The sequence below is a fragment of the Streptopelia decaocto genome (genome assembly GCF_964273445.1).
Source record: "Streptopelia decaocto genome assembly, chromosome: 6".
Taxonomy (NCBI): Eukaryota; Metazoa; Chordata; class Aves; order Columbiformes; family Columbidae; genus Streptopelia; species Streptopelia decaocto.
In genome coordinates this window covers 33,724,511-33,737,445 of record NC_138660.1, presented here as the reverse complement: position 1 = coordinate 33,737,445, position 12,935 = coordinate 33,724,511, and the positions used below count along the sequence as shown (strand labels likewise).

The 12,935-nt window shown below is 45.2% G+C and overlaps 1 protein-coding gene and 1 long non-coding RNA gene across 2 annotated transcripts in view; one reads left to right on the top strand and one right to left on the bottom strand.

The window, feature by feature from the left end:
- Positions 1–7,693: 7,693 nt before the first annotated feature.
- Positions 7,694–12,935, bottom strand: part of LOC309441623 (UDP-glucuronosyltransferase 1A8-like) — a gene marked incomplete at its 3' end in the record, with an annotated part of 29,714 nt that continues 24,472 nt past the window's right edge. Inside the window, exons 2-5 of the mRNA XM_082056452.1 lie at positions 10,628–10,759; positions 10,274–10,361; positions 9,348–9,567; positions 7,694–7,991 (exon numbers count right to left, since the gene is read on the bottom strand). Coding sequence (XP_081912578.1) covers positions 7,694–7,991; positions 9,348–9,567; positions 10,274–10,361; positions 10,628–10,759 — 738 coding nt within the window. The remainder of the gene's footprint in view (positions 7,992–9,347; positions 9,568–10,273; positions 10,362–10,627; positions 10,760–12,935) is intronic.
- LOC309441630 overlaps positions 7,741–12,935 on the top strand; it is a 32,330-nt gene continuing 27,135 nt past the window's right edge. Inside the window, exon 1 of the long non-coding RNA XR_014184438.1 lies at positions 7,741–7,876. This is a non-coding gene — a long non-coding RNA (uncharacterized lncRNA). The remainder of the gene's footprint in view (positions 7,877–12,935) is intronic.

Genomic DNA, 12,935 nt, shown 5'->3' with positions numbered 1-12,935 from the left:
AGCTATTCAGTGGGAAGTAACAACGCTGACAGAGCCCATCTTCTCTGGCTATCAGTGAATAGTATAATATGGGCTCCAAATGGCAGTTTGAAAGATTCAGACTGAACATTTGGAAAAAGCTTTTTACCTCTGAGCTTTTGAAGGTTTGCCTGTATAAGAGCATGGCTGACGTAATCTGATGTGGAAGATAGTCCCACTCCAGGGACTTGTTTAGATAGCTAAATCAGGTTGATTTGCATGGGATTTCAGTGAATTATTAAATTATTCTTAAGAAACTGAGTTAACACTACAGCAAATGATGCAATGGCTAGTCAAGGGGCAGATGGGTGAATTAAACAGGCCCTGCTAAACAAAATCCACACAAGATAAAGGAATGGTACGGTAGCTAAAAAAGAGCAGTTTCTGGGTGGAGAAGAGGAACTGTTTCAGACTCCGAATGAAGCAGACTTGATCAGAGAGAGCTCTGAATGGTTTCTTCGTGCTGTGCAGCAGCCTGGAAGAGTCGTCGTGGAGCAGGTAAGAGCGATGGGAAATCTGGTTCATGGATGTCTACCTTTGCTGGGTGTGACAAGCACATTTCGAGGGTAATACCAAGTGTGTCCTAAAAAGGTTCTCCATATGGCACGTTAAAAGTTATTCTAATAAGCCAGCAAGAAGGACTGTAACATCTAAGAACTCTACATTTGAGAGGAAGGAGTTTCAGGCACCAATACAGTCCCTTTCTGCAGCCTGTTTAAGCAGAACTTTCTGTCTAGATGACCATGAGGTGATATTAAAAGACCAAAAACTAAAGGAGGTGGACAGAAGGTATTGTCGTGTACCAGAGGGTTAGCTGCAGTACCTGTGAGTGCATTTTCACATTTCAGGAATGAAGAGGAACAGATCTCATGTGACAAGGCGATGCAGCATTACCTATGCCCTAAGGTGGTAGTAACATACTCCGGTAGGTACCACAAATTTGCACACATGCTGTTGCCCTATGCTAACGTATAAGGGGCCCTCGATTCTCTTATCTGATGTAAAGTCACTTCCAAGTTCTGCTAACATTTCAGCCAAATGTGTATTATCTGTGTAACACTAATATAGAGGATGCTTCAAAAGATTTCAAAGCAGCAGTATATTTCACAATGGCAACATGTTACAATTACACAAAAATTAACTAATAGTTTAATAAGTTATCAAGTTTTAGTAACTTTTTAATAAATGATCTATGTTTCCTGCACCTGGTGTATGGAAACTTTCAGCCCTGCCCTTTCAAGTGGTATAAGTTTCATTCATGGGTGGTTTGTGGTTGCAGAGATAGTGATTTGAAATTGGGTCCATCGTTTAAACAGCCTCTATAATGGTATAAACCAACATTAAACTGAAGAGGAAACAAAGAAAGGAAACAAACCAAACCATAACAATACAAAATCCCCCTCAACACACATCTCATGGCTAATGGCAGAATCATAAGAGTTCAAAAGTTGCATAACTGGATTTAGAGTAGCACGCAAACACCATTTCACATCTCTACGAGTCCAGAGACTGAAGTCCACTAACTGAACAGCAAGTTCGGGCAATTCCAAAGGCAAGGGTGATAAGAGATATCTATCACGAGAAAGTAAATCTGAAGGACAGGGTGGAGTGCTAAGGCTGTATGCTGTGATTACCTCTTTTGTAAGTCTGCAAATCCTGACAGGCAGAATGTACCTCTTATTAACCACCCAAATCCCTTTTACATTCATAGGTTCTGCCTACAAAAAATCTGATGGTGTTGAGAGGCTTTTGGTTTTTTTTTTTTTTTGAGAATGGTGTGAAAATTTGCTGCCTTTTGTTTGCTTTAAGTTTGCTGCCAACTCAGTCGGTGTTAGTCACAGGTTAAGTACGGGGAGAAACTCTGTATCAGTTCCCCTTTCACCACCGTTAAACTTTTCCAGATTTTATAGACCTCTGTCACGAATCCTCTGCCATAGTTTTTTTCATAGGTTTAGCTATATGGTTTATTGTGTCTCTGCTTTTCTAGACCGAGTGGCAATTTGGAATCCTCTTAATGCTTCATTTTTGCTGTATGAGATGCAGCTTTTTCTGAAAAATTAGCCCTATTTCATTGGTTTGCAAAGTCAAGATCTGAAAAACTTATTTAACAGGAATAGTTATTTCTAAACATAGAAGCTGTTCTGTTACTGTACAAACCACCAAATATATTTGAATACACATTCAAAAAATCTGAAATAAATCCAACGTTCATTTTATAAGAGTAAAGTAAGGTAACTTATACTACAGGTGAGACTGCAGCCAGCTGACTGAGGAGGTGATCCTTCTGTGTTCAGCACTTGGGAGACATGTGAAAATGTGTACCTGGTCTGGGGCTCTCCAGTACAAGAAAGACATTGGTGTGCTGGAGCAGGTCCAGCAAAAGCCAAGGGGATGGTTAGGGGCTGGGGACCACTGAGAAACATGAGCTTGCTCAGGATTCAGAAGAGAAGGCTGACAGGAGATCGTACTGCTGTCTTCAGCTCCCCTTGTGGGAAAGCATAAAGAAGACAGAACCCAGCTCTTCTCAAGGACTCACAGTGACAGGACAAGAGGCAACAGACACAAGCAGCCACATGGAAAATTGGAACTGGATACAATAATAAATTTTAGATATATTAAAGTGTTTTCACTATAATGGTCATAGGAGATATTCAAATACATTCAACATGACATAGAATGGAGCAACTTGAACTGGATATGCTTTGACTAGGAGGCTGGCTGAGAGGTCCTGCAAATGACCTTCCAAATGAAAGTATTTAAGGGTCTATGATAATTCAAAACATAGAGAATCCTTCTTTAAAGAAAAAAAGACAGGAATGTAGAGGAAATCAGCAATGACAAGTTGGTCCACAGGATGTGTTGAAGGACTGCCTTTGCAGCACATCAACAGCCCTGGGTGATGAAGCACTGAGCAACCTGCTCTAATGTCCAAGCTGGCTTTGGGCAGAGGCACAAGGCCAATGGCGAGTTTCCCAGAGCTAATTCCAGACACAGCTCTTTATCTGTCTTTATACTGTGAGATTAGGATGTCTTTACTGAAACAAGCACTGGTATCTCTTTGCAAAGCAATAGTAGTTTGAAATCTTTCTACTGTCAATTACCCACAGAAAGAGAATTTTCTAACTAAACCTACATTACGAATTTTCAAGAGTACACAAGAGCCTGCGAGAAGGACAAGAAAAAGGAGAGTATGACCCACCTGTGTCAGATTCTTGTGAGCACAAGTTACTCCACTAACCATGACCATGTTGGGCATCAATGGTCTCGGATAATGAAAAACAAAGTCTGTCCTGAAGAGCCAAATGGAAGCCTGGCGTAAGAGATCCATCACAGTCACGTCCCGCTGGAGGAATTCAGAAGCCAGTGTTGCGTATGGTTGAAAAACAAAATCACAGAGAAAATAATTTGGGATGTCAAATATTAGATTCTTCACCCGCTGGAGAAAGTTCATGCGATCTGTATGATCTGTGAACATCCTGGGGACATAGGAAGGAGGTCTGGGACACTGAGTGGCTCGTAAGTCTAAATCACATGGTAAGCGTTGCAATAAAAACACAGAAGGGAGTGAAAGATGCTCAGCCAGTATCGGCCCACAGAGTAGGAAAGGATCTGTAAAGACAGCATCAAACTGACTCTCCTTAAGATATGTGACAAGCTCTTTGTTGTACAGTAAGTGTGAACAGGTAGACAGGAACAAGGCAGAGGAATTTTTCACTAGTTCATGTGTTTTAGAAAATCTTTCCAGAAAAGATCCTTCTTCAAACGCATTCTGGCCAGTTCTCCAGAAAGTGCGATCCAGCTCTTCCTGCGTGAAAGGCACTGGGTACGTTTTCATAACAAAATTCTTTGTTGGCTTTATGTGGAGAGTGATTTCAGGTGCTACGACGACTATTTCATGTCCCTTCTGCTTCAGACCATCCAACACTTCCCGCATGCTGAGCCAATGGCTCCCATCCACCGGCACCACCAGCAGCTTCCCACCAGCAGCCAAGCTGAGCATGGACAGGAGCAGAACCAGCGTTGCCGTGACTCGTGCATGAGCACTAAGCACAGGGACCATTTCTGCAGAAACCTGGTGAGTGCTGCCCACAAAGAAAACCACTGGTGACCCTGAAGCAAGAGCACCAGCTCTGCGCTTTTAAGCAATCTGTGCTTCTGTTGAACTTTTGATCCTTGGAGTTATTTGCTGTGTGGTAAATGGATAATCACTGTTTAGATTAAAGGCTGCAGAACAAGAGATCAGTAATCTACATTGTTGCATAGTAAATGTGGTGAGAGTGCTAGATATGCTCTGCCTGGTTCTGTTAGAAAAGCTTTGGCGGCTCTGTTGCCTTTGAGCAGAATCTGCCAGGCCACCACAGCCCCTTCAGGCAAAGTGAGATTGACTTTTCTCTCAGATCTCACATAGCCGTCACTACGGTCAAACCTTGTACATGCAGACAGTGCTTCTTAGCTTCAGAGTCCACAACCTGCAGCATTCCTGCTGATTCCAGCTTTGGAAATAGCCTTGGGAAGCAGACAAGTTCATTGACTAAGAAACAAGTGGTAAGGCAGCAAAGGTACACCAGGACAGAAGCCTGATGTGCCTTTCTCAGTAAGTAGCGGACCCTGCAACGATTTGCAAAGTTGTATGGATTATACCTGACTGCAAGGCTTTGACAGCCCCTCAGACTTGCCTGCTGCTCATCCATCACTCAGAAAGGCAGAGAGTACCAAGTAACTCAGCATCCAAGTGAGAGTGCACAGGGTGAGGCAGCACCAGGACCCATCTGTGGGTGTCTGGCCCTGGGATCCCTGCACAGAGGAGGAGGAGTAGGTGCTCCTTTGCAGGTTGCAGCTGTTTCTTGCTCTGCCCTTGAATAATGGGCATATTTAACTTCTCAGGGTGTCTTGCAAGGGACAGAGTCCTTCTGAGCGCTGTGTCCCTGTGGGCCTGGGGTCTTCTTGGACCCATCCGCCCAGAGCTCCCATGGCAGTGGAAAAACCTCACTGCTGCCCTTGGGAACTGCCTGTAGCTGCAGAAAAATGTCAGCAATTCCTGTCATTTCCCGCGGTCTGGCTGGTGGGAAGCAGAGAGAGATGCTGAGAGCATCCTCCCAGCAGAACCAGGGCTGCTCTGTCCCCCAGGACACCCCCATTCTGAAGCCAAAGAGGCTCTCACCTGTGTTTTGCAGTGGGGGGGTCTCCAGGTCACCAGAAAAGCCAGGGGCAGCACTGGCTTGCACTGCCTTGTTTATTTTTCTTTTTTTTTTCTTTTTTCCCAGTCTTTCTTTTGCAAATGTGGATGTTAAAATCCAGGCAAAAATAAACACAGAAAATCTCTCTGGGTGTGAGCAGAACAGATCAGCTCTCCTCTCTTTCAGAGCTTCAAAGGGGTGCTGTGTGAGTGCTCAGCGATGCTGAGAGGCTGTTGGAGGTGGGAGGTGATGGATGAGGTGCAGGTGGTGTGGATGCCCATGAGAATTGGGCACTGCATGGGGACAGGCTGAGGAGCAGAGCGACCATCCTCTTGAACTAAAGTACACGCTTTTTCAAGCAGCCATAGAAAATAGCAGCAGGAGCTTAGCAGGACACCTGTGCTGCCATAATGTACCTGGATGCCTCCGTCTGTTTTGAGCCCCAAATATTAACTTACGTTTAAGGTCTTTTCTGACTTTTTCTATATGTAGCAGTGTGGGGACTGTGGAAACCTCAGGATGTGACCTCTCAGCATGGACCAAGTCATGAGCCAGTGAGACAGTAATGCTGAGCAGTGGCTTTTGTGCACTGAGGTGGCTTTCACACTGTGGGGCATCGAACCTTTCCCTTCTCCAGCTCTCTCTCCATGACCGAACAAGCATCCAGGTCCGTATCAAGATAGAAGACATAAGAGCCATTAGTGTTAGTATTGTGGATTTATTTGTAGGGCTGGGGTTTGGGTCTTTACCTGAGCATCACTTACAAAGAGTAAATCAGTTGGGTTTGATAAACAAAGGTGCTTACAAAGGTCTCATCACCTAACAGGTAAGCTCCAAATACAGCACTCTGCCTGATGGGGAACTTGGGTAAATACCAGTGGCTTTAGAGCCACTTCCCTGCCGAAACTTTAGTTGAGTTCAGGATATTGTAAACACACACAAAACCTATTTAAGATGTGCGTCTAGCTTGGCTTATGTGACGTATACAGTAAGCGTATAACATTTGCCTCTTCTGTGACAGCAGCTACACACAGATTCCAAAGTGCTTGATAAACCCGACAGTTTTACACTAGAGCAAATTGTTCTCCTAAAGCCCTTGAAGCAAAGTCTTATGAAATCCCTATATACCCTCCATATCTCCATTGCAGCCGCAGGAGATTCAAACAGCCCCAGCGAGCACCAGTGACCAGGAGGGTTGTGAACAAGCCGTGCAGACAGGGATCAAGAGGGCGCAGCAGTTTGTGCGGGAGGGTGGGTGAGAAGGGCCGTGCACCCTCCTCGTAGGCCCACAGCCCAGGGGCCCATGACCAAGGTCTGCAAGGAGAAACTGGACCAGCAGCACACATTGGATACCGCAGTGGGTGACTGTCAGTTAAGGGGCTCTGAGGCACCATCTGCTGACCTGACAGGGAGTCAGGACAGGTGTGCTGCCTTCTGGGAGCTAAGGACTGACAAACACTCCTTAGCTGTCTCCTGAGATGAGAACGAGAAGACCAGCCACCTCAAATGTATGTACACCAATGCGCACAGCCTGGGGAGCAAACATGAGGAACTGGAGCTCCACAGCCATTCTGAAAGTTATGATATCATAGGAATAACTGGAAGATGGTGGGACAATTTACACATCTGCAGGACTGCGATGGATGGCTATAGGCTGTTCTGTAAAGACAGGCAGGGCAGAAGAGGAGGAGGAGGAGTAGTGCTTTATGTTAAGGACAGCCTTGAATGTATAGAAGTCAAATATGGTGATTGTGGAAGCCTTTCAAATGCCTCTGGGTCAAGATCACTTCCTATGACAAAGTAACCTGTTTGGTTGCTGTGGGGAGAGCAGTGGACGTTGTCTGCCTGGATTTCTCTGTTGCTTTAGGTGCTGTTTCCCACAGCCACCTCCTAGAGAAACTGATGTGTTATAGTCCACACAAGTGGTCTCTGCAGTGGGTGGGGAACTGGATGACAGGCTGCACTCAGTGGGTGGTGGTAAATAGGTCCTTTTCAAACTGACAACCTGTCATGAGTGGGGGCCCAATGCTGTTTAATGTCTTCATGAATGATCTGGAGGGTGGGATCCAGTATAGCCTGATGAAACGTGCTGATGATACCACACTGAGTGGGGAAGTGGACACTTTTGGAAGGGCGAACCACCCTACAGGCTGGAGAGGTTGGACAAGATGACCCTTGAGGTCCCTTCCAACCTGGTATTCTATGATTCATAGAGAGGTTAAAAAAGTATGAGAGCCCTTTGTACACTAAGACAAGGAAGCCAGGAGCCTTGGACTCCACACTATCTTCCCAAATGACTGGAGCACTTCTATACAACTTATTTTTAACAATCAATTCTTAATTAAAAGCAAAAATTTTATCAGTGAAACAACCCCTCCTATGGTGCTATTTAAAGGAACACAATTATTTCCTGACAATTATTTGAGTGAAATTTGAGATGCTCTCTGATCCTTCTGGTCTGGAGCAGAGTCCTTATTCCCTACCACTGGTTCCATCTGCTAGTGAGACTTTGCTTTGGTTGGCTTTCTTGCTCTTCCCTTCTTCGAGCAGCACCTGCGGCAGCAAAACAGGCAGCACTTCAGAGAAATGAAGAGGGAGAGGAGCACCACGGCCAGGAGGAAGGCGATGACGTCCAGGGAGTGGTACTGGATCCAGTTCAAGTCGTGAGCAGCGGGGCGCAGGTGTGGGGCCCCTTTGTGTCTCATTACAAACTCCACCCAGTGCACGGCCAGGTCCAGCGGGTGGATGGGTCTGTCGAGGTGAAGCTCAGAGAGGCGCTTGATATTCTCTTTGTACCTGCCAAGGAAAGATGTTGGGTGTTTTCAGTGACTCCTGCTGCTGAGACTGAGACCCCAGAAAAAAGGCATGCAGTGTTAGTTGTCTGATGGCCCACTGGGGACTTCTCTGGTGGTGTCCTCCCACCCCATGAGAAGGATAATGGCAAAGATACAGGCCCAGAAAAGTGCTGTTTTCAATGATTAAACAAAGGAGAAAAGGTATGAGAAAAGAAGAAAAAGCTCAATTTGAGCTGTCAGCAAAATCTTTGGGGTGAAAGTACCTGGCTGAAATGTGAGACTGGGTGTAGAAAAGCCATCCAGCTGAAGATCTCGATCTATTATTATTATAATTAGTAGTAGTAGTAGTACGTATTGTTATAAGAACAGTGGTTAGGAAACCATGGCAAAAGGTGCCATTTCTTAGAAACACATCGGGGGAGAGGATGCCAAGGACTGAGAGGCCCTAAAACCAACGGAGAATGAGAGTGGGGAAGAGGAGGGTATGTCCTACAGCTCCACTTCTTTGTGATGCCTTAAAACACGTTGGGCACGCTGTCTACAGGACATAATGTCTAGTGTGGTTGCAGGTACCTCCTCAGTGTACCCAAGTACATTTTTCCTGCTCTGTGCTGGGATTGTCCAGCCTTTCTGAGCCAGGGAGCAGCTGACTGTGCTCATACAGCTCCTCATGAGCACTGTGTGTGTGGGGGGGGAAATGACTGAGAAAACAAATCTGTAAAACAAATGAGTGATAATAGCTATGTTTAGGGAACCCTGCCAGCTGGAAGGTAAAGTTTCTTGATGCAGAACAGCCTCAGGACTGTACAGAGGCACTGCAACTTGTCTCCTTCCTCCTGCTGCTGTGCAGGCAGCATCTGTGGGGAAGCCTCATGCAAAGAAAACCAGCCAGGCAGCTGAGCCTTTCAGTCTTTTCAGGCTGCCCACTGACTCATGTCACCACTGACTGGGGGAACAAAAGCAGTTTGCCACATCTGCCTTCACCGATTGCATTTTCTACCACATTGTATCAAAACCCTCTAGGTCACTGCCTGGTAAATTTGGCTATAAGCAGGTGACATATTTTTTGTCAACTTGGTTTCTTCTACTGCACTTTCACCCCATGTTCTCTGATACCTGCATCCTCTCATATCAGCCAGTTCTTGTCACCTGATGATTACAGTCCTGGGCAGTGAGAAGGACAGTGATGTTATGGGGACAGGACAAGGTTAACCCTGGGTAAGCATCAGCTTCTCAGTGATGTGGCTTTGATATAACAAGGCATCTAAGAACAGATTAGCATTCTGTTAAGCTGGAAGCCAGAGTGCTGGTGTTACACAACAGTAAAAGGAGAAGAGCTGTTTTTCTGTATACTGACTTCTTATCATTAATAACTGCTTTCAGGGCAGTGGATATGTCCTGTGAAGTCATTTCAAGTATATTCAGCGTCAGTCCTGCTCCCCGTGACTCTATTCGCTTGGCGTTGTCCATCTGGTCCCCAAATAACGGCATTAGTACCATTGGCACTGCATTGCATATGCCCTCGTAGATACCGTGTGAGCCTCCGTGGGTAATAAAGGCACGAGCCTTAGGGTGAGCTGTAGAGGAAAGACAGACTTGCTTAGCTTTTTGATTTCTTAAGTCACAGTAATGCATCCCTGGGGAAAGAACTTGGGCAAAATTAGCACTGGCAGTCATAAATCCAGAACTTTGGGCTGTCACGTGTATCATTACTTATGGACAGACGCAGGGCTGCAGAGAATGGGGCATTACAAGGGACTGAGTGAACCTTGGGTTGTAGAGCCCTTTCTTGGTTTGGGTAACCTCTGGAAAGCCTTGGATAATCCTCCAAAGCTTTTCAGATTTTAGGGTGAAATCAGAGCCAAGTGACTTTAAGCAGGATGCTACCATCACTTACTTTTTTACCATGTCTTCCATTTGCTGGCTTTTCAGATGGCCCACAGCTGAGTCCTGTTGTCTAACCAACAAGTGTACACCTGCCAACAGCATGTACTATTTCACCACTTGAAAAGCCTGATGACCCATCTGGAAATGCTCTCTCAGGCTCCTTAAATTTTATGTTCAGTCCAGTAGACAAAAACATGACAAAAACCCACAGCTGGCTATCCAGAGGTAAAGACCCCCGTTATTGAAAGAGTAGAGTCAATTGGTGGAACACCTTTCCAAATCCTTTGACCCACAGTGATACAGGGACTCAGCAGAGATGATGCTAATGGGGCCTTACCGCAGCAGTATCCGACTAAAAGAAACACGCTGGAGTCACTCAGGGTATCTCAGACCTACCTAGAAGATCATTCTGGGGCAGCCATTTGACGAGCTTCACGTTCTTTGGCAGGTTGGGTGGTGCCTTTCCCGTGTATCTCCACAAAACCTGTCAAGACAAGTAAGCACAACATCAGTTCTCAGCAACTGGTCTCTTGCTGCTCCTCAGTGGGTTTGAAAAGCACAGCTAAAAACCTCCACGATGCACAAAACCTGTTTTGTCTTGTGGAGCAGCTGGGCTGATACTTCCTTCTGGCATCAGGGAGCAGGAGAAAGAAGGGAAGACCAAGCACACCAAAAAGCAAAGGTAATCATGTACTGTATTTGAAAAGAGCGTTGAATTGCTGTGCTGGAATTGAGAGAGGGAAACCATACCGTTTGAGGGACAGAGCCCAAGGCATCTGCAATTTCTTCAGCTTTCTTCATAGGAATCTCAGAGACCATGGAGCCCAGCGAGAAGACAACAATGCCATGTTCTCCAGAGGCATTCACAATGGCTTCAAATTCCTGCCAACACAGAGTGCATCCCGAGTCAAAGTCCTTTCCACGTTATGTGCTGTACTTGGTCACATTCGCACAAAACTGGGAAGGCAATAAAATGAGCAGCTAACACATCAAAATTATGATCAGGAAATTTAGTTATCAATAGGAAAGTGAGTCCTGGGTGAAAAAAAATCGGCACAGGTGGATGAACAGAGTTATGGAGGTGTGTGAGTGTTTGCAGAATTGAAGCCTGAGCCAAAATGGACATGAGAAAATATTTACTCTAAAACCTTCATGCAGCAAAGCCTGCCTGATCACAGACAGCAGTTTCTGTGCAGTAAACAAGATCCTGTAGCAATACCCAGGTGAATATATTGTGCTTTATTTTCACATTTATTACAAGTCAGATGCTCTGGATTTGGAGTTGATGCTCTTCTTTTCAGACCACGTAGCTGCAAGAGAAAATGAAGATTTTTGCAAAGTGTTCTGACAGCAGAAAGCTCTAACTTCTAATATCTGCATTTTTTGTGCCTGCTTTGAGTATAATCATATTGAATCACTGCCAATTTTTTAATCTGTTTTGGTTTTTTTATTTAAATACGAGAAGGACTAGGAGATCTGCCACTGGACTTCAAGAACAAAAGGATTCTGTTGAAGCACAAAAACAGCCAAAGGCTGGAGCAAAAATGTTGCACCTTAGAAAAATATTTGGTAAGGCCAGGTAAGGACAGACAAAACTGGAGGGAATTACTGCAGGCATCAGAGTTAAGTGGAATAAAATGAACTAAATGTCCCTGTAAGTCTGGCAACTGAAATGTTATATCTAAGGTCTGAGGGGATAACAGGGATTGACCCTCTTAGTTTATGCCCCATTATGTATTTTTGTGGCTGACCAGAATGCCAAGGCTCTTTGCTTGAGACTGGATCCCACAGCGAAGGAGCCATTGAAGGTTTGGTGACAGCCGCATCCTGAAGAGCAGACCTCGTGCTCTCCTGGGGACAAGCAAGGTGAAATGCAGTTCTAATTTCAGGGCTTGGTTCTGTCCTACCAGACTTCTCAGAAGACGTGCTCTACCTTAAGGCACCATAGATATCTGGTTGGGAGTGCAGTTCTGTGTAAACTCACAGGCATCTGGAACTGCAAAATCCTCCCTAAATTACCAATGTGCTTTTGATACTAAATTCTTCGGCACTTCCTGATGCAGTGGAATGGGTATGGCTATTTCAGAGCATTTTCAGCACTGTTTATTCTCTATGGGACCAGTCACATCAGTTTTACTCGTTTCTTTAAACGTTTTTGCACGACAAGGTCTGACTCTCTGCTCAGGAACACCACTACCATTAGGAAACGTTTTGTAACACTGCTTTGGAAATAGGTGGGTTATTGTACTAAAGCCTTTTTAACCAGGCTCTGCTTGCATAGGTGAGTGCTACACATGACCTTTATGAAATATCTGCAGTAGACATTAACTGAAAAATAACAGAAAGCATTAAGAATTAGGAGGATTTCTTAGGGGAAAGTGACAGATATTCTATACTTAAGAAGGTGGGCATAGTTCTAGCAAAACACAGTTGCAGTCCAGATCTGGGACAGAGTATTTTGCACAAAAGATCTCTCGCTCCTTCGCTGGGTGATGGGGGTTTCACTCAGGTCTGCCACTGTCTGAAATTCCTGCCGAAATGGTCCTCTGCTCAAGGGCAGAAGACTAGCATTACCCCAGCTAGCACCAAGTCCTGTAAACAGGCATACTAAATTGAATTACTGGAAAGAGGCTGTTGGAAAATACTGAGGGAAAAGCCCAGCTTTTCATGCACGCTTCTGTGGGAATCTGGAGGCCTCCCACGAAATAACATATTCCTCATTGCCCAAGGGATGCAGAGATGCAAAATGCTTTCCTAGCCACTTCTACCTCACTCTTTCTCTTGTTATTTCTTGTTACTGCCAGGAGCTCCATCTCACGGTGAGAGTGAACAGTGCAGTCCTAGCCAAGCTAGAGGGGATAAAAAAAGGTAACTAACCTGTGGTAACGCTTTTTCCTGAGTGCAGCTTATGCCTCCGATCAAGACCATATTAGGCATTAGGGGCCTGGGGTACTCAAACACAAAGTCATATTTCATGAGCCAAACAGATGCGTGGCTGAACAGCTCGAGCATTGTTGCCTCTTGTTGGAGGAATTCCCTGATCAAACCATCATATGGT